We start from the raw sequence: 21,849 nt of genomic DNA, 5'->3' as shown, positions 1-21,849 counted from the left end.
TACAGTTATCTGGGTTATGGTGTTTCGCTTTTCCAGACTGGCTCATTTTGTACCCCTAACAAAACTGCCTTCTGCCCAAGAATTATCATCTCTTTTCCTTCTGCATGTGGTAAAACTTTATGACATTCCTAATAATATTGTTTCTGACAAAGGTCCACAATTCATTTCTACCTTTTCGAGAGCCTTTTGTAAGTTGATTGGAACCACGGTTTCCTTGTCTTCTGGCTACCATCCTCAGACCAATCGTCTAACTGAGAGAGTAAACCAGGATTTTGAGGCTTATCTTAGCCTTTGTCAACGCTCTCCATACCAACTGGTCTAAGTTGTTACCCCTAGCGGAGCTGGCAAGAAACACTCATTGGCACTCTTCTCTTCAATGTTCTCCATTTCAAGCCGCAGCAAGGTATCAACCTTGTGTCTTCCCTCTTTCTGCTCAATCCACTGGGGTTCCTGCTGCAGAACGACACGTTGCTGAACTCACCACTCATTGGCAACGTATTCGCTCTCAGCTACATTCAGCTGTCTCTAAATATAAGAAGTTTGCTGATCGTCATAGAGCTCCTGTACGTGCCTTCTCAGAGGTGGAACGTGTTTGGGTCTCTACTCGACACATTCGTCTACGTCAACCCTGTCACAAATTGGGGCCTAGGTTTATTGGTCCTTAAAAAGTCCTGAAAAGACTGTCTCCTGTTGCCTACAAAGTGGCCTTGCCCAAAACTCTGCGCATACACCCAGTCTTCCATATCTCACTACTCAAGCCTTACATCAGGAACAGATATACCCAGCTCCGAGCTCCTCCTCCTCCGCTCCTGGTCCGTGGTGACCCTGAATATGAGGTTGCTAAGATCCTGGACTCCAGATACAGGCGCAGACAACTGCAGTACATTGGAAGGATTACTCTGTGGCGGATTGTTCCTGGGTTCCTGCCCTTGATGTGCATGCTCCATCCTTGGTCTCTAGATTCCATGCTGCTCAACCTTTAAGGCCGACTCAGGTTCCCGGAGGGAACCCTTGAGAGAGGGGCTATGCTGCCCCGCTCTAGCTGTTGCTAGGGATGCGGCGCCTGCTGTCTGCTCATTGCCTAGGGGGCAGTCGGCTCCTCTCTGCTTGTGGCAGTGACGTCATCGTTGCACGCTTCCTCCTGTAGATGCCGGTCTAGGTCTCCTGTGGCGCGAATCCTGCACCTATGTAAGTAACCAGTCCTACCTATCACTGCCCAAGTATAGGTGTTACTTACTGTTCTCCTTGGTGTTATTGATTCGTATGCTGGATTGTTATTTTGTTGCTGAACTTTGCTTGTCTGACACTCTGCCTCTTTAACCCTTTATTGCTTGATTGATATTGTTGCTGAACTCTGCCAGTCTGACCACTCTACCTGTTAACCCCTATCTGCCCTGGATTGCCTCACTTGCCAAACCCTGCCTGCCTGACCATCCTAGGGGTTTACCTCTGGACTGCCTTACTGTTGCCGAACCCTGCCTGCCTGACCACCCTAGTGGTTTATCTCTGGTTTCCTGCCTGTTGCCACCAAGGACTGTCCTGCCTGTGGTGAGTGACTTTTATCTCATCTTGCAAACTTACTCTATCTAGAGTGAGCACAGGTTGGCATCATAGGACCCAGAAAGTTTACACACAAAGCAGTGGCACTACTGTTGCATACTCTATAGGGTTACTGCTGATTGGCCACATAAGGCCCACAAAGTTAAACATTCAGCAGCGGCACCAAATTTACATACTATCTAAGGTAAGCACCAGTTGGCTTCATAGGGTCTAGAGAGTTTACACATGAGTTGTGGGACCATATTTACTTACTCTCTAGGACAAGTGCAGGTTGCTATCATAGGGTCTAAAGAGTTTACACACTGGCAATACATTTTGTGTGTGAGAGATTTTAATACAAAGAACTTTATTGTTACCTTTTCTCAGCTTTTCCTGGTCTGTTCTCTTTGACCATTTGCCTCCATTAGTTAGTACATTTGCCTTACTGAGGTCCACATCCTTTTCCCCAGTGACTGTCTCTTGTTTCCCAGGAGACACAGCTTTTGCCTTTGGAAGTGGTTTCTTTGGGGCATTTTCCACCTGTTTATGACCACCAGTCTCTTTTCTTTTCCTTTGGTGTTTTGCAGATGCTGTGCCATTTTGTGTATTTTTCAGTTGACTGCCCACTGGCTTGAGTGGTCTCCTGGCTAACACGTCTTTTGTCTTCCGTATTGTTACTTGCTTTAGTTTCTCCTTGTTCTCAAGTTTACTTAATTGGCTGATTTTTGTTGTTGATGCAGCTACCTCTTTTATTTTTGGTGATTCTGAAAAAAATAATAATTCTGTTAACATTTCTGTTAAAAATCATCACGTTTAAGTCCATCCCTACTTTACACATATGTATGTATGTATATTTGAATACACGCAGGAGTGTATGTGTGCATATAGAAGTGTGTGTATAACTGTGTATGTATATAGGTTTGTGTTAGGGCTGACTTTCTTCTCCAATAATACTGGACAGCCAGAAGATAACCAAAAAGGCAAGATTAGATAGAGATCTCCCAAAAATACCAAACTGCCAACTGGTTGTTGGTAACACACAGAGGTTTGAGCCCACTTGGCTGCCATCTTGGAAAGACTGCTGCCATATTTGTAAAGGACTGAAGCCTTTAAAAATGTATCTGCTACTTGGGGGAGTCCTGTTGTTTGTTGTTTTTGGGGTTTTTTTTTGCATCAATTTTACTGGATAGCCTCTTGAAATAGTGGACATTCTGGTTAAATACTGGACACATGCAAATGTATGTGTGAAAGAGTGCAACGAATAGTGATGGATAAACTCGGAAAATGACCATGTTAATATAATGTATACATAATGTATTCAACACCAGAGATTTGAGCAGGTCTGGCCAGTACCCCACTACAGATTTTAAGAGAGGCTGAGTGGTGGAATTGTAAAGAACTAACCCAGGTTTCCACTCACTCCGTGCCCTTTCTGCTCCCAGGGGGAGGGAACTAGCTTTTAACAGCAACTTGTGCAGAAGGTACAGAGGCCTGCTGGGTAATATTGCTACTTTTGTTTCATACTTTTGTTGCAGGGAAGCATAACAACTACCCAGATCTAGGCTGCTGCGATATGTATTATTTAGAAAATGAAACAGGCCAACAGCTTCAGACTGCATCTAGTGCTAGAGGTATGTCTGTTCATTCATATAAGGAAAAGGGGATAAAGGAAAGAAAAGGGGTTTAGTGCGCTCCCTCTAATAACTAGTGTATCCCTTAAACTTAAGTTTTAGTACAAAAATATTAAGAATTATATTAACCCAGTAGTAACTACCTGCTTGGCTTGATGTTCAGACAGAGCAGTTCTATTGACCTGGCAAATAGGCACACTGCTTGTCTTTGTCAATGAGGGAAATAAAAGTCACTTTTAAGGACTGAAACGCATTTGCTTTTTTGTTTTTCAACTGTCAAAGTCACCCCCTAACTATTGCTGAGGTTCCTGTTATCGGCTAAGGATTACCAGGAAGGTAAAAGATACATAACTTTCTTTCTTTGCCTTTAGTTTAACTTGCACCCTTGTGTGTTTGCAAGTAGTGTGCCTATTTGCCAGGTCTACAAAACTGTTCTGTCTGTACATCTATCCAAATAGGTATTTACTACTGGGATAATATTATTGTTAACGTTTTTGTAATAAAGGTTAAAGGGACAGTCTACACCTTAATCATCTTAAAGTCTTTAGATTAACCTGTAAATAGCCTCCTACACCTTTTTCTATATCATGCAGCAGAAATTGGCACTTTGAAATAGCTGCAAAGCTCCGCCCACTGATGACATCATGATCTGGGCTGCATATGGCGTCCAATCACAAAAGACTCGCAAGTTGGATTCAACAGACTGTCAATGCTATTCAGCAGAGTGCCTAGATGCAGCCCAGATCGTAATGTCATCAGTGGGCCAGAAACAATATTCATAACTTTTACCATTCCTGCTGCATGATATAGAAAGGGTGCAGAAGGCTAATTTGCAGCTTAATCTAAGGTAAGACTTTAAGATGACTAAGGTGTAGACTTTTTTCTTCCTTTTTCCATGTTTCCTTATGTGAATTACCATTGGGATGTTAGCACCAGGACAGTATTTATTATTTCAGGGTATAAAGCACATTTCCCCATAAACAAAGGAATGCATTTGCACATCAATGTTTGTATTCAGGGTTCTGATTGTGGTACCTAAAGGAATGAATAAGTCAATTTATATCTGTTTTTCTCCCTGCAAATTCTAGGGTGCAATACAAACTCTATATTGTGTGTATATATATATATATATATATATATATATATATATATATATATATATATATATATATATAAATGGACTTATAAAGACCGCTGATCCATAACTTGTCCGCCTACTCTGAGGCTGCGGACATACAACCACCCGATCCTATACGATCGGACTGATTTATACCCCCTGCTAGTGGCCAATCTGCAGGGGGCGGCATTGTACAAGCAGTTCACTAGAACTGCTTGTGCAATGATAAATGCTGATAGCGTATGCTGTCTACATTTATTGATGTGCGGCAGACATGATACGCTACATTGTATCATGTCCGCTCGCACTTTGGTAAATTGCCCCATTGTCATGTTCTTTGGTTAATTGGCCCCATTGTCATGCCAATTTAAGATGATTTGAGCTTTGTGACATGGTGTATTATCCTGCTGGAAGTAGCCATTAGAAGATTGGTACAATGTAGTCATAAAGGGATGGACATGGTCATGGGCATGGTCAGGCCGTGGCGTTTAAACAATGCTCAATTGGTACTAAGGGGCCCAAAGTGTGCCAAGAAAATATCCGCCACACCATTACACCACCACCACCAGCCTGAACCGTTGATACAAGGCAGGATGGATCCATGCTTTCATGTTGTTTATGCCAAATTCTGACCCTGCCATCTGAATGTTGCAGATGAAATTGAGACTCATCAGACCAGGCATCGTTTTTCCTATCTTCTATTATTTAAGTTTGGTCAGCCGGTGCGAATTGTAGCCTCAGTTTCCTGTTATTAACTGACAGGAGTGGCACCAGGTGTGGTCTTCTGCTGTTGTAGCCCCTCAGCTTCAATGTTCTATGTGTTGTGCATTCACAGATGGTATTCTGCATACCTTGGTTGTAATGAGTGGTTATTTGAGTTAATGTTGTCTTTTTATCATCTCGAACCAGTCTGCTATTCTCCTCTAAACTCCGACATCAACAAAGCATTTTCTTCCACACAACTGCCACTCACTGGATATTTTCTCTTTTTTGGACCATTCTCTGTAAACCCTAGAGATGGTTGTGCATAAAAATCCCAGTAGATCAGCAGTTTTTGAAATACTCAGACCAACCTGTCTGACACCAACAACCATGCCACGTTCAAAGTCACTTAAATCCCCTTTCTTCCCCATTCTGATGCTCGGTTTGAACTTCAGCAAGTCGTCTTCACCAAGTCTAGATGCCTAAATGCATTGAGTTGCTGCCATGTGATTGGCTGATTGTACCTAATAAAATGGCCCCTAGTGGAATATTGTTATTATTATTGAATGGGTTCACATATTTGTCTGCCTAATTTTGATGCTGTGTTGTAAGAATAACCATATGCCCAGAATGTGTTCCAGAGACTGGTATTGTTAATGTTATGGGGTAGGTGTAAGAGCTTTGGGCTTTAATCTGTAAAAAAAAACTATGGGTAAGTCTAAATGATACTATTAATATCAAATGGGTGTGTTTTGATCGCAGATCTGAGTGGGTAGAGCAGTTGAATAGTAGGTCATCAATACTCCGGTATCCTGCTTGCTTGCTCTGCTTCAAAGTATCCCTGGAATTTTTTTAAAATGTTGGCATTTATGCTGTAATGTGCTAGTCAGTATGATTACATTGTGGGCATATTGTGACCCTTCCATATACTTGTACCATATATACAAAGGCTGTGGGCTCACCCTATCATATTCTCATATTAAACCTAACTAATGTACATACCTGTTTTTACACAGACTGGGCAGCAACTGTCTGGGCGTTTTTGCAATGTGCCCCCAGAGCATGAGACCTCTTCACAGTCAACGGGCTCACACACCTGCTTCCCCCTGTCACATATACACATGGTACATGGGCGTGGGGACCACGCCGCACCGTCGTACATCACCATCCCGTTTACTAAGCACTGATCTCTCCCTAGAAGGTAAAGAGAAAATGTAATATAGATTGTGCTCCACACAGGAACATTCATGTTAGAACCTTTACTAATAATGACAATAATAAATGTTATACCTGTAATACTTTATTTATATAGCTACAACGTTTACCATAGCACTATACAAAGTTATAGTAAATAACCATGAACGCATGCATTAAAGGGACAGTCTACTCCCAGAATTTGTATTGTTTAAAAAGATAGATAATCCCTTTATTACCCATTCCCCCGTTTTGCACAACCAACACAATTATAATAACACACTTTTTACCTCTGTTATTACCTTATACCTAAGCCTCTGCAGACTGCCCCCTTATTTCAGTTCTTTTGACAGACTTGCATTTAAGCCAACCGGTGCTGACTCCTAGGTAACTCCACGGGCTTGAGCACAATGTTATCTATATGGCACACATGAACGAATGCCCTCTAGTTGTGAAAAACTGTCAAATGCTTTCAGATAAGAGGCAGCCTTCAAGGGCTTAGAAATTAGCATATGAGCCTACCTAGGTTTAGTTTTCAACTTAAAAATACCAAGAGAACAAAGCAAACTTGATGATAAAAGTAAATTGAAAAGTTGTTTAAAATTACAGATCGTATCTGAATCATGAAAGTTTCATTTTGACTAAACTGTCCTTTTAATGTGTGGATATAGAACCCAAAGCTTTCCTATACACACATACATTTGTATTTGTGTACTTTTGGTTTTCCTTATACTGTTTATTATAATTTATTTGTAGATTGTGTAGGGCTGGGTACATGAGTACACTATACACTTACTCAGATTCATGGTAAAATAGGTACAGATACATAAAACAGAATTAGTTCCAGAGAACAGGGACCTGATCCGAAGTGCATAACATATACAGCTAAGCATATTATGTGAGCTTTTATTATTTATTTTACCTTCTCTCTGCCCCGAGAGAGAGTGGGTGCATTCCATATAAGCAGACAATGCAACAAGCTACACAGTGATTGTTTACTGATATATACTGTGCATGTACAGAACATCAATAGTACATGCACACCTCTTCAGCAGAGCACTTAATTGCAGATATATATTGTCCATATATAAAACATTTATTGAGTATGCAGAACGTTTGCAGTGCTGCAATTAATTGCTGTTTTATACATACAGGTATATATATATATTGCTTAAAGGGAACCCTATTTTTTTATTCAGATAGAGCATTACAGTTTACACATTTTTTCATTTACTTCTATTATCAATTTTCTTCATTCTCTTGGTATCTTTTGTTGAAAAGCAGGGGCATATGCTTAAGAGACAGACCCTTTTCGGAGCACAATATGTCAGCAGTTTTGCAAGAATGTTAATTCATTTACAAGAGCACTAGATGGCAGCACTATTTCCTGTCATGTAGTGTTTCAGGTGCCTACATAGGTATCTCTTCAACAAAGAATATAATGGGAACAAAGCACATTTTTTAATAGAAGTAAATTGGAATCTTTTTTTAGAATGGTATGTTCTGTTTTTTCGGTTTCATATCCCTTTAATTGCTAATAAATACCATGCATACATAATAGAAGGGCATGAGAAAGGATCAGTGAGACCTTTGTATGTACTTCACACCCATTCACTTTTAATATACATAATAACAATCTGCTAGATTACAAGTCTTGCGTTAGCCTTAAAAAGCAGCTTTGAGAGGTCCCAACGCTGCTTTTTAACGCCCGCTGGTATTACGAGTCTGGCAGGTACAGGTGTACTGCTCACTTTTCTTCCGCGACTCGAGCTCACCGCAAATCCCCTTACGTAAATTGCGTATCCTGTCTTTTTAATGGGATTTTCCAAACGCTGGTATTACTTGGACTGAGCTCACATTCTATTGGCTGTTCCAATCAGCCAATAGAATGCAAGCTCAATTCTATTGGCTGATTGCATCAGCCAATAGGATTTTTTCTACCTTAATTCCAATTGGCTGATAGAATCCTATCAGCCAATTGGAATTCAAGGGATGCCATCTTGGATGACGTCATTTAAAGGAACCTTCATTCGTCGGGAGTCATCGGAGTATGCTCCGCGTCGGCTGCCTTCAAGATGGACCCGCTCTGGATGGATGAAGATAGAAGATGCCACCTGGATGAAGACTTCTGCTCGTCTGGAGGTCCTCTTCTGCCCGGATTGGATGAAGACTTCTGCCCCTCTGGAGGACCACTTGTGCCCTGCTCGGTGAAGGCAGCTCAAAGTAGGGTGATCTTCAAGGGGTTAGTGTTAGGTTTTATTAAGGGGGGATTGGGTGGGTTTTAGAGTAGGGTTGGTTGTGTGGGTGGCGGGTTTTAATGTTTGGGGGGTATCGTATTTTTTTTTACAGGTAAAAGAGCTGATTACTTTGGGGCAATGCCCCACAAAAAGCCCTTTTAAGGGCTATTTGTAATTTAGTATAGGGGGATTAGATTAGGTGTAATTAGTTTAAAATTCTTGTAATTATTTTTTTATTTTCTGTAATTTAGTGTTTGTTTTTTTTTGTACTTTAGTTTATTTTATTTAATTGTAGTTAGTTTAGCTAATTAATTTAATGATAGTGTAGTGTTAGGTGTAATCGTAATTTAGGTTAGGATTTATTTTACAGGTATATTTGTATTTATTTTAACTAGGAAACTATTAAATAGTTAATAACTATTTAATAACTATTGTACCTAGTTAAAATAAATACAAAGTTGCCTGTAAAATAAATATAAACCCTAAGATAGATACAAATGTAACTATTAGTTATATTGTAGCTATCTTATTGTTTATTTTACAGGTAAGTATTTAGTTTTAAATAGGCTTAATTTATTTAATTGTAGTTATTTTCTTTAGATTTATTTAAATTATATTTAAATTAGGGGGTGTTAGGGTTAGGGTTAGACTTAGGTTTAGGGGTTAATAAATTTAACATAGTAGCGGCGACAATGGGGGTGGCAGATTAGGGGTTAATAATTGTAGGTAGGTTGTGTGCGTCATTGGGGAGGCAGATTAGGGGTTAATAAATATAATGTAGGGTTCGGCGATGTTGGGGGCATCAGATTAGGGGTTCATAAGTATAATGTAGGTGGCGTCGGTGTCCGGAGCGGCAGATTAGGGGTTAATAATATAATGCAGGTGGCGATGATGTCGGGGGCGGCAGGTTAGGGGTTAATAAGTGTAAGATTAGGGGTGTTTAGACTTGGGGTTCATGTTAGGGTGTTAGGTGTAGACATAACTTTTGTTTCCCCATAGGAATCAATGAACGCTGCATTTTTGCAGGTGTTAGGTTTTTTTTCAGCCCGATCTGCCCCATTGATTCCTATGGGGAAATCATGCACGAGCACGTTTTGCAAGCTCACCGCTACCGTAAGCAACGCTGGTATTGAGGTGAGATGTGGAGCTAAATTTTGCTCTATGCTCACCTTTTTGCGGCTAACGCCGGGTTTAAAAAAACCTATAATACCAGCGTTGTCTTAAGGGAGCATTGAAAAAAAAAATGCTTGTTAGCAACACACCCCTGTTACCGTAAAACTCGTAATCTCGGTGAATGATTTTTACTTTAGTTTAATGACACATCTGCTTATTGTCATATAGGGGCATATTTATCAATGTGCGAGTGGACATGATACGAAGTAGGGTGTCATGTCCGCCGCACATCGATAAATGCTGACAGCATTCGCTGTCGGCATTTATCATTGCACCAGCAGTTCTTGTGAACTGCTTGTGCAATGCTGGCCGCTAGCAGGGGGTGTCAATCAACCCAATCTTATTTGATTGGGTTGATTTCTGTCCGCGGCCTTAGAACAGGCGGACAAGTTATGGAGCAGCGGTCTTTAGACCCCTGCTTCATAACTTCTGTTTCCAACGAGCCTGAAGGCTGGCCGGAAACAAGGGCCATCAAGCACCATACAGAGCTTGATAAATATTCCCCACAGTGACTTGCTGAAATTTTGGATTGGTTATTTTTGGAGTTTCACTATTGTCTCTATTTTTAGTTTGGTTTAATGTCGGATTTTTTTGACCACCATCTGTGTATAGTGATGTAAGAACTGGAGATATCTTATTGGAGAATCTATAAATTCTTACTTGGACACTGTCTCCTGATATCATTATTTGGCGCAAAGCCCCTGACGCTGTGTTTATGCAGAGGCCTCACTAGGATAGTGTAGAGCCCTTTATGGGGTTGGAGGAGACTTAAAGGTTAAAGTGAATGTAAAGTTGAATGAATGAATGAGTGCCTGGTTTTTAAAAATACTATTAAAAACAGGGGCACTTTCATTCATTAAAATTTACATTAAAGCATTTTTTTAATACTTACCTTTTTCTTTAGGAAAACCAGACCGGCGATCCTCCGCCCGCTTCTCATGCTGTACTTAACATATCGATGACGAAACCGGCTTCCTCCAATCGTTGCATGGTCTCACGAGCTGGACGCCTTTGGGTGCTCACAATAATTGTAGGAAGCCAGTTTCGTCATTGCATTGCTGTGCTAAGTACAGATGAGCTGCGGGCGGAGGATCGCCGGTCTGGGCTTCCTAAAGAAAAGGATAAGTATTTAAAAATGTAAATTTGAATTAATAAAAGTGCCCCAGTTTTAATAGTATTTTTAAAAGCTGGGCACTTATTCATTCAAATTCATATTCACTTTAAGGACCAGTGGCATGGGAGGTATAGTTTTGTGTGTTTGCAACAGTGTTGCAGTTTGTATGGAGACCTTCTGGTTTACCTTTATAAGGTCCTGACAGGAAGTCCCTGGCCTCTTTTCCATATGTTTTGGTTGAAGATTCCTGCTTGTCCCGCCCTCCCTCCCTTTTTATTGGATGGCAGATTTGGATCTTACGGCTTCTGTATGGGTTGTATATAGGTAACACAACAGGAGTAGGGTTACATGAGCTAGCCTTGAGTAAGACATTGTTTTGTAATTTTATTCTCTCCATAGTGATGGCTGGTTTGTGCGGCCAGTGGATCTAGGTCCCCTTAAGCGTGAGAGATTGTTACACTCTTGTAGAAGGAGGTCTTGGTTGTTTTTCCATCTTTGGCAAATTAAATGGGGTGGAGTGATGGCCAGGCTGACGGCAAAGTCCTAAAACCCTAAGTCGGTGCTTAGGGTGTCCTTCCCAGGTAGGCAGGACCCAAGAACTCCCTGCAAACCTTTTTTCTTGCTGCGGATGAAGCATTGGGGGCTTCACTGCACATTCCATTATGGGGCCTTGACCTCTTGTTTAACTTGAGTATACTAGTGACTCAATTCACCGCCATGTCTAGTTGAGTTGGTTTTGTTTTTAATATCTATGCTATAATTGTGTTTGTAACGTGTCCGTCGGTGTCGCCAGTTGCGCACGCATCCTCAAAGGAATGTTGGCAGCGCGAGGCAGCCAAAAGAATGTTGGCTGCACGCGCAGCCAAAAGAATGTTGGCTGCACGCGCAGCCAAAAGAATTCACCTGGATGCAGTGAAGCTGCATCCAGATGGATTCCGAAATTGGCAGGGTGGTGATAGAATCCACCACCCTGCCATTTTCGGAATCCACCGGGATGCAGCAAAGGCAAACGGAGCATTACAAAAAAAAAACCTAACCGCCCTCAATAAGTATTTAAAAAAAACGTTCGCAATAAGTATAAAAAAAAAAACCTAACCGACCGCAATAAGTATTTAAAAAATAAATAAATAACTTCCCGCAATAATTATTTAAAAAAAAAAACGAACCACCCGCAATAAGTATTTAAAAAAACTAACCGACCGCTCGAATGAATAAAGAAAAGAAAAAACTACCTAATAAAATTATTAACCCCTAAATACGCAAAACCCAACATTGCAAACTACCTAATACATCTATTAACCCCTAATCCGCAACTCCCCACAACGCATTAAACCTAATTTACCTATTAACTCCTAAACCGCCAACCCCCACAATGCAAAAAAATAATTTAATGACTAAGCCCCCTAACCTAACACCACCTAAATTAACCCATTAATTAAATAAAAAATAAAATACTACATTACAAATAAAATAAAATATCCTAACAGTACTTAAGAAAAAATACATTAAATTATTCTAAAATTACAGAAAATAAAAAAGGCTAACATTACAAAAATAATAAATCACATTATCCAAAATAAAAAAATTAAACCTAATCCCTATGAAAATAAAAAAGCCCCCACAAAATAAAAACACCCCCTAATCTAAGAATAAACTACCAATAGCCCTTAAAAGGCTATCCAACACTAATAAACCTAAACTACCCATTGCCCCTAAAGGGGCATTTGTATGGGCATTGCCCTTAAAAGGGCATTCAGCTCTTTTTCACATTGCCCAAAAAACCCTAGTTAATTTTTTTTTTTAAAAACCTAACACTAAAGCCCCAAATAGGTACTCACGGTTCCTGAAGTCTGGCGTAGAAGGTCTTTTTCCAGGCGGGTCCATCATCTTCAGCCACAGCGCAGGCGGCGTGGAGCGGAGATGCGGAGCAGTGTTCCCAGATGTGGCGATCCTTGGTGGTGGCGGTCCTCGGTGGCGATCCTCAGCAGCAGCGCTCCTCGGTGGCGTGGAGGCTCCTCTTCATTCGATCGTCCACCGCACACTGAAGAATAAATGCAAGGTACCCCATATTTATTGGGGTATCTTGCATTCCTATTGGCTGACATTTTCACATCAGCCAATTGGATGACAACAACATAAATCTTATTGGCTGGTGAACAGCCAATAGGATGAGAGCAACTGAATTCTTATTGGCTGTTCACTGTTCAGTTGCTCTTATCCTATTGGCTGTTTACCAGCCAATAAGATTTCACTTGCTCTTGGTTTCAGTGTGCGGCGGACGATCGCATGAATAGGAGCCTTCAAGCCGCAGAGGAGCACTGCCGCCAGGGACTGCCGTTGAAGATTGCCGCCGCCGAGGGTCGCCACATCTGGCAACACCGCTCCGCATCTCTGCTCCGTGCCACCTTTGCTGTGGATGAAGATGATGGACCCGCCTGGAAGAAGACCTTCTCCGCCGTAATTCAGGAACCGTGAGTACCTATTTGGGGCTTTAGAGTTAGGGGTTTTTTTTCATTTATTTGTTATTTTTTTTTTGAATTAGAGTTTTTTGGGCAATTTGAAAAAAGAGCTGAATGCCCTTTTAAGGGCAAGGCCCATACAAATGGAGCAATGGTAGTTTAGGTTTATTAGTGTTAGTTTTTTGGGGGGGGTTTGGTGGGTGGGGGGTTTTAATGTTAGAGGGGGGATTAGTATTTTTTTAGGTAAAAGAGCTGTTTAACTTAGGGCAATGCCCTACAAAAGGCCCTTTTAAAGGCTATTGGTAGTTAAGATTAGATTAGGGTTTTATTTTGGGGTGGCTTTTTATTTTTTAAAAAGGGGTTATTAGATTAGGAATATTTATTTTTTACTTTGGATAATGAAGTTTGTTTCAGTAATCTTAGCTTTTTTTATTTTTTGTAAACATTTTTTTTTTATTTTTTGTAATTTTAGTTATTGGAAAGGGGGATAGGGGGAAAGTGGGATAGGGACAGGAGTATAGGGACAGGGGGATAGGGACTGGGATAGGGACAGGGACAGAGGAATAGGGGGATAGATGAATAGAGGGATAGGGATGGATATGTATATTTCTTTCATTAAACAGTTTGGCCCGTGTACACAGGCTTTACCACTAGTATTGAATAAATGTGACCTTTTCATGGTCTTTCCTTCCATACATTGTCCCTTGTGTTTATTTCAGATTAAAGGGTTACCTTTAGGTAAATACACTGTTCACTTCCAACTTGAGTCTTTAATCCTTTATGTGCATAAGGCCAGCAGAACCTGATCTTGTATCCAGAGAATTGTTTTTTTTCCAGTAATGGAGACATTTTAGAATTCTGTTCTTCCTTCCCCTCTCAATTTTCATACAAATATATTTATATATGTAAAATATGTATTCACTTGATTATAGATTTAAAAATACCACATGACCTGTGAAGTAACAATGCAGTAACAATATGCACTGAATTTAGCCAGCAGGTTTTTATTAAATACGTTTCTTTAGCGCAAGTTCCTCCCACTGCAGTCACAGTAACACATGGCAGTCTCTAATCACATATAATATAGGTTTCATTTCCCTTATGCATTTTACCCATTCCTATCACTGTCATGTAATCAGTATATCCTCTATACTGTGCTCATCCTATAATTACTGTACCCTTGTGCTTATACACAGTATATTATGTACTTATGTCACCATTCCTATCACTGTCATGTAATCAGTATATCCATATACAGGTAGCCCTCAGTATAGGTTCCAGAAGGAATGGTTGTAAATCGCAACCGTTGTAAATTGAAACCCAGTTTATAATGTAAGTCAATGGGAAGTGAGGTAGATAGGTTCCAGGCCCCTCTCAAAATTATCTTAAGTAACACCTAATACATTATTTTTAAAGCTTTGAAATGAAGACTTTAAATGCTAAACAGTATTATAAACAGTATCAAATAATCACACAACACAGAATATATAATTAAGCTAAGTTAAATGATCAAAAACATTTGCTAAACTGCATTATAAACCTTATGAAATAATCACACAACACAGACTTTACTTGCATTTTTCTGCAAACAGTTCTTTCTATGCATTCCAATCTGGTCTGATTTATAGACAGGAAAATCTTGTTCCTATGAAAGCTGCTCGATAGCTCAGGTCTAGCTAGACTAATTAATTCCAGCCTGTTTCTGTGATTGGCTTTGCATATCTTTGCTGCAACACAAGCGGACAGCTCCACCTACTGGATATTTTAATCAATGCAATGCTTCTCAATGCTTTTCAATAGCAATCACATGATTGAAAAAAAGGTTGTTATTCTGAAACGGCGCAAATTTAACCCGGCGTAAATCAAGGGCCACCTGTACTGTGCTCCTCCTATAATTACTGTACCTATGTGCTTATACACAGTATATTATGTACTTATGTTACAATTCTCATCACTGTCATGTAATCAGTATATCCTCTCTGAGCTCCTCCTATAATCACTTTACCTTTGTGCTTATACACAGAATATAATATCTACACGTCACCTTCTCTGCTACACTCTCACCATTGTCACTGAGCATTATAAAGTTATCTAGTTGTGCAATAAGAAAATATATTTTAAGCATAGAAAGACAGACAGTAGATAAGAACCAGAATCCCTTTAATATGCCAAAAAAGAATTAAAATCAGACTGCACATCACATATAAACAGCCAGCGATCACAAATGAAACAGATTATTTACCAGTAAAACATTACATTAACTTTGCCGGCTGCCCACTTGCTCTGTGAAATGTTATTTTATATAATTTTCTGCTCTGGGAAGTTTGATCTATAAATGTTTAGCTGTCACTTGTATATCACTTTCTCTAATCTAACACCCACCAGGCTGTTTCCATTGTATTTAATCTGACAAATATTCGTCAACCCTTGTGTGACAAACTGTTACGCTGACACAGATGCATTACCAACTACTCACAAGCATATGAACGTCAATTGCAGAATAATTATTGTCTGCTGCCGCGCTGTACCTCTGCGCTAGGGCTGCAATTAACCTTTTCTTGGCAGATAGCTCTGGCACATAGAGAGTTCTTTAACAATGTGTCCTTTTATCTGATTAATAAAAGTCACATTGCACTGACCAGTCTAATATGCCAATGCAATGAAAGATACTGTGATATAAGGTGCCTTATTAAAGTTTTTTTTACCCAGTTTGGCTCCAAAATGTGTTTATTTTACAATTTGCTCATGCCCTTGCCTGTCAGAAAGGTTGAGGTGTATAACGGTTAATATTCAGTTTAGCATTTTCCCTATGCAAGTCAATTTATTCATGTGGTGATAATATAAACCAAATTGTCCGCAAAAGTCCACTTAGGACATTCAATTATTTTTTATAAACATACTAAAGTTTGCTAGCTAGGAGAAAAAAGTTACTAGTCCCCTCCGTGTTTAAAGATATATAAAGAAAATGTCTGCTTTTATAGTTACATATATGATTACATGGTTGCATATACAGATATGTGCAATTAAGCACCACATTGCAAAAGGTTTGCACACATAATACATGTTTTAAATATATACAGTACAGTATAATTGCAAAATGTCTACATACATAACCAATGGTTAATGTATACACTAAAGATCTGCGCACAACACCCTTACTTGCATGCTGCAAACCCAATCACGTTTACTCAACTGCGCTAACCCGACATGAAATATTAATATTTGACAATCCAATGTTCTTCACATAGAAGAATATATTTTTTTATTAATGAATATGTATATCTGTCTCTCTATAACTTTTGTTTGTAAATCTCTCTCTCTCTCTCTCTCTCTCTCTCTCTATATATATATATATATATATATATATATATGTATATATATATATATGAATAAAACATAGGAATATCAATTAAAAAATACTGACAGCTAGAAACGTTATAAAATATGAATATTGCATAAATATGATGTTTCATGTTTTCAGCTACTTGACTGCAAAGGGCTCCAATGCACTTATATATATGTCTATCTATATATGTATATGTTACAGTTAAAGTGCAGAAATCAGTTAATGTGCACATTACCTAGCTAATCTGCAGATTAACTAGGGTGATCAGTTAAAGTGCAGAAAAATTGTTTCATTTCTCAAATTACCTAGGTAATCTGCAAATTACCCAGATAATCTGCACATTACCTACTAGGCACTAGTTAAAGTGCAAAAAATGCACTTTAGCGGTAACATATATATGTAAACTAAAGGGAGTCCCATGGTTTTTCCTATGATAATCAGTTCATATCACTTTTTTTTTAGAGAGCCTGGGGCACTTTCTTCTGAAAATGGAGGTATAAACAAAATGTTAAAGGGCAGTGCGGCGCACTTTATGCATCATTCATTGCCCAGACACACTTCAACTTCTTAACAAGTTTATAGTAGTTTTCCCAAGGGTATAACAACTGCTCTCATTCTGTTTTTGCATTTATTAGCATCTTGGCCTCTACACTTCTAAGCATTGTATATTTCCCATTCTGCATTCTGAATTGTTACAGAATCGACTTCCCTGCAACCCATTGTGGAATTATGCAATGAGCACAAATAAATGTAAGAACATCGTACTGAGAATGTGAAATATCTGCCATTCTAGCTGTAATGTATCTGTGATAATACAGTTGAAAAACAAAAATAATACACTTTCAAGCACTTTAGATTTTTAGAAAAATTTGTTTCTCTCATTTAAACTGTTTATTGAAAAAGAAGCCTAAGAATGTTCCGATTTCGGCCGAGGGCAGATACGCTCCAGAGTGCTCTGTTCTAATCTAAACTACCGCTGGGAACCTTACCATGGGTCACAGCCCGCACGTCTTGAAATTCTCTGTCTGGGAAATTATCTATCTATCTATCTATCTATCTATCTATCAAATCTATAATAAATAGATTCGATAGATAATTTCCCAGACAGAGAATTTCAAGACGTGCGGGCTGCGTCCCATGGTAAGGTTCCCAGAGGCAGTTGCGGTGCCTGAGGCTCTGATTAGAACAGACAGAGCACTCTGGAGCGTATCTGCCCTCGGCCAAAATCGGAACATTCTTCGGCTTCTTTTTCAATAAACAGTTTACATGAGAGAAACAAACTTTTCCAACTTTAACTACACGGAAGCAGTTAATGTGCACATTACCTAGGTAAAGTACAGATTCTGCACTTTAACTGAGCAAATCAGTTAATCTGCAGATTAGCTAGGTAATGTGCACATTAACTGTTTCTGCACTTTAACTGTAACATATTGTAAGGAAAGTGGTTGCAGTAATTGCTCATATAACACTTGCTTAAACTTGTGTGACTTTGCCTTTAAGAGAGTGAAAGCATTGCACTAACTTGGGTGACTTTGCCTTTAAGAGAGTGTGCCTTTAACAGAGTAAAAGACATTAAGTAACTTCAAGTAGATGACACTGAATTTTGCTAAGTCATGCTACAAGTGGTAAACAACCGATGGATGCTGATGATAAGAAGTCAAAGCCCAGACAGAACAAGGGTGTAACCTTGGCAGGGGTCACTTACTGACATTAAGGAACACATTGGTATAGGGGCTAATGCCATGGTAATATTGTTAATTATTATTAAGTGCAATAGGCTAAGTAATATTAATTGCAATAGGCTAAGTGATAAAGCCATTATTGATGTTTAGCTATTTATTATATCTATGGAAAGATTGTTAAAACTATTATTGATGTATTTGACAAAAGTAACTGCATAAGACCACATAATTAATGTTAGGCAGAAAAACATGTTTGTTTGAAACTAAAGATGACGGCATTGCAGTTTACGAATACGTCAGAGATAGTACCTGGGTATGCCCTGATAAGCTTGGCTGAGGCTAAAGACAGACTGGCCAGATGTCTTGGGCCAGGGCCAACCTCAGAGGGTGCGATCTCAGGATCTGTGGAGTTGCGCCAAAACTGTTACACAAGTGAACAGTATAAAGAGGGGTACATCTAGGCAATCTGGTCAGTTGTCTGATTGTATTGATTGTCATGTCTGATGTCTGATGTCTGAGTCAGTCTGAGAGTCTGAGTATTTGTGGTGTGTGTATTTGAGTGTATTTTTGGGACCCATGGATGGACGCATCCTCGGTGTTGTTTCCCGCTGATCGCCTGCTTTTCTCCTGGTCCAAAGATTGCCCAGATGTCCCCTCCCATTGCGCCCCAGAAGCGGCAGGATAGGATGATGCAGACAGAGATCACGGTGATGTATTAATTTGTTTGTTTAAAACTAGCTAGACTTGTTTTAGTGGTAATACAACATAAGATTGTTATCAGTCGTTGCGCAGGCAACTAAATGTAACTGAAAACTGTATAGATAGTTGTATCTAGAATTGTTTATGTAAGCATTGCAATTGCATAGAGTGTTATAAGTATGAATAGTGGTTTGTGGTATTTTGTTTCCATGATTATGTTGCAGAATAAACCATCATTGTTATTATAAGATTGTGAAAACCTGTGTAATGTGTCAGTCATTTCCTTGCTGAAAAGTGATATCTATGATAACATCATATCCTGACAAAAAGAATCACATAACATTATTGGCGTAGTCGGCAGGATGCATAATTGTTTATCACTTGAGCAAAGAAACTGACAGTTTTCTTACTGAATGTGCAGAGCTGATAGACGCAGCTCCGATCGAAAGTGAAACCTCTTTGTAAGATAAAATAAATAAGCCAGAAAAATATATAGCTGTATCTTGCACGGTCAGGAGTATAAATATATATGTTTCTGGATTAGTTAGAATTGAATTGTTAATTCCTCAAATGAGCCATGAAAGCTGTGTAAATAAACAGATATTTCATGGACATAGTCACAATTGTCACCTTGGAATGAAATTAATTGATATTGCACAGGTATATACATATTAACGTATATTGTTACTGTTACTGTGAATTTATTGATTGATGTCAGCAATAATTGAAGGTATTATGAAAATGTTTAGGAAGAAAGCACAAACGGTTCCCCCTTCACGGCCTCAAAATATTGCGGCTTGGGAGGGGACCCCATATCAGGAATTAGCAGGGGAAGTCTTGTCTGGGACTGACCTCCCAGATAACGCTGAATTTTTTGACAAAGCAGAACCTTGTGAAGTGTTGAATAAATTACAGAATGTAAAAGTTAAGACAAATTCAGACACAGAAAGGTTACATAAGAAATTATGGGTGTTATTACAGGCATACAGAAAGACACACGAGCAGTAAGAGGAAGCTGTAGAGCAGACGGTGTGCCTGCAGAGTCAGAATAAATTGCTATTAAAAAAGAGCCAGTGTTATGAAGATGTAGCTCAACAGGCTGTGGTTAAGGTAGCCAGGGCCAAAGTAAAGCGGAAGGGTGGTAGGTTGAGCAAAAGTAAGTTACAATCAGTATTACAGAGCAGGGCCAGATGGGACCCTGGGGGGTGGGATGAAACTTTGCAGAAATGGAAGGTCCATTTGGGAAAAGCAGTAAATGTACTGAATGACAGATCTATCACTGACAGTGAAATCTCACTGTCCAGAATGATAGGCACACAGGAGTACATTGAGCATCATGCTCAACATGCTGTGGTAACGTGTTGGGAAACTAGCCCTGAGGGGAAAATGTCCCTAGTTGATTCCCAAACGAAGTCCACTGGAAAAGGATACCAATACCTGGATGGGACAAAAAGGGCCAGTGCCCCTGAAGCCCCAGGGCCAGGGTTGGACTTGCTTTCGTTGGAGGACCTGGAGTAATATTTCCAGGGCCCATACGAAACAGGCCAAGCTCCCAGTATCAGTATGGTCTATTTTAAGCAGGCTTTGATTGATACTGGAGTGGAGGCAACTTAGATTTATTAGGGGGGGGGGGGACTATAGAAGTAAAACAAGCAGGGGTGGCATTGAAAGCAGGAAGTCTCCTTAAGCAGTGATGTTTTGTTTTAATTGTACCCATCCCAGAGTATTTAATTAGCATAGATGTATTAAAAGGGAAGTTACAATGTAGTGAATATAGTCAAGGATAGGGAGCGATGATTGGCTGCATGTGCCTGCGGGCAAGTGCTATTTACGGAATTAATTTGAAGTATGTTTCCTTCCTAGATTCTTGTTGGCATGGCTGTTATTGTAACCGGTGCTCTGTTGGGACTCCTTTTGGCCGCATGCGTAAGCCAAGCACTGATGAGCCAGAGGATGAAACGTGAGGTGTCCGGTGCCAGCTATCACACCTTCTATGAGGGAAGCATGACCGTTCCGTATTGCACAACATTGGCATCCTGCTCCATCCCATTTACCTTTGATGACGACGTAACCTGTTTGACCAAAAATGAATATGGAAGTTGGATGTTCCTTACCAAGCGGGAAAGGGTGGTATTTGAACTATCAGAAGAAGAGACAATTACCTGTGACATCCCTTCCTCCACTGTACATTGTGTAACTAAAGATTTTTGTTCTGCTGCAGTGACCAGGGAAGACTGTAAGGAGTCTAAGGAGGATGAGAGCTGGACAATTGTTTTACAGGATGAGAACTTAATATTTGAATTGCAAGAAGGGGTTGGGTTGATTTGTGAAAATCCCAGTATGCCTTCCACTTCCCCAAAACTAACAGTGGGGATTCAGGAACGCATTTTAGGTTGTAAAACATCCACTGATACACAGGTTCGTGCTGTAATGTTAAACATATCATACACTGATGGGGAACCAGAGGGACTGACATATGTGTGTAAATATACAGGAAAAGAGTCATTTGAACCTCTTTTAATGTATATCAGGAGACCTGTAATGGATGGGAAATTATTAAACAACCGACACAAGGGAAAGAGGGACCATGCACGGCGCCGTCTAGGCTCCCTGCATGCCTCCTCATGGGAACTTGATAATACCTTTGTAAAAACTGCCAAAGATGTGTTTAATGTGACAAATTTTCAGGGACCATGTTGGGCATGTGGGTTTGTGCCTCACGGGCAGACTAGGGGTTACCCTTATCTAGGAGTACCTTTAACCATGAGTATGCTTGCCGATATGATTGGGAATAAGACTGTGTGGAATTTTACAGGTCTTAACACACCAGGTAGGGATGACTTGCTGGATAAGTTGCATTTAGCTAACAATGTGACTACAGGTGCTATTATGTTTCAAAATCTAGATGGGGAGATATATAGTACTAATAACCTAACCCAGCTACCTGACATGATAA

General features: G+C 39.8%; 1 protein-coding gene across 1 annotated transcript in view; it reads right to left on the bottom strand.

The window, feature by feature from the left end:
- The window catches only part of LOC128643048 (extracellular matrix protein 2-like), a 177,373-nt gene that overhangs the window by 109,817 nt on the left and 45,707 nt on the right, over positions 1-21,849 (bottom strand). Inside the window, exons 2-3 of the mRNA XM_053695976.1 lie at positions 5,992-6,183; positions 1,917-2,303 (exon numbers count right to left, since the gene is read on the bottom strand). Coding sequence (XP_053551951.1) covers positions 1,917-2,303; positions 5,992-6,183 — 579 coding nt within the window. The remainder of the gene's footprint in view (positions 1-1,916; positions 2,304-5,991; positions 6,184-21,849) is intronic.

Source organism: Bombina bombina, chromosome 12, assembly GCF_027579735.1.
Source record: "Bombina bombina isolate aBomBom1 chromosome 12, aBomBom1.pri, whole genome shotgun sequence".
Lineage (NCBI taxonomy): Eukaryota > Metazoa > Chordata > Amphibia > Anura > Bombinatoridae > Bombina > Bombina bombina.
This window is presented reverse-complemented; position numbering and strand designations above follow the sequence as displayed.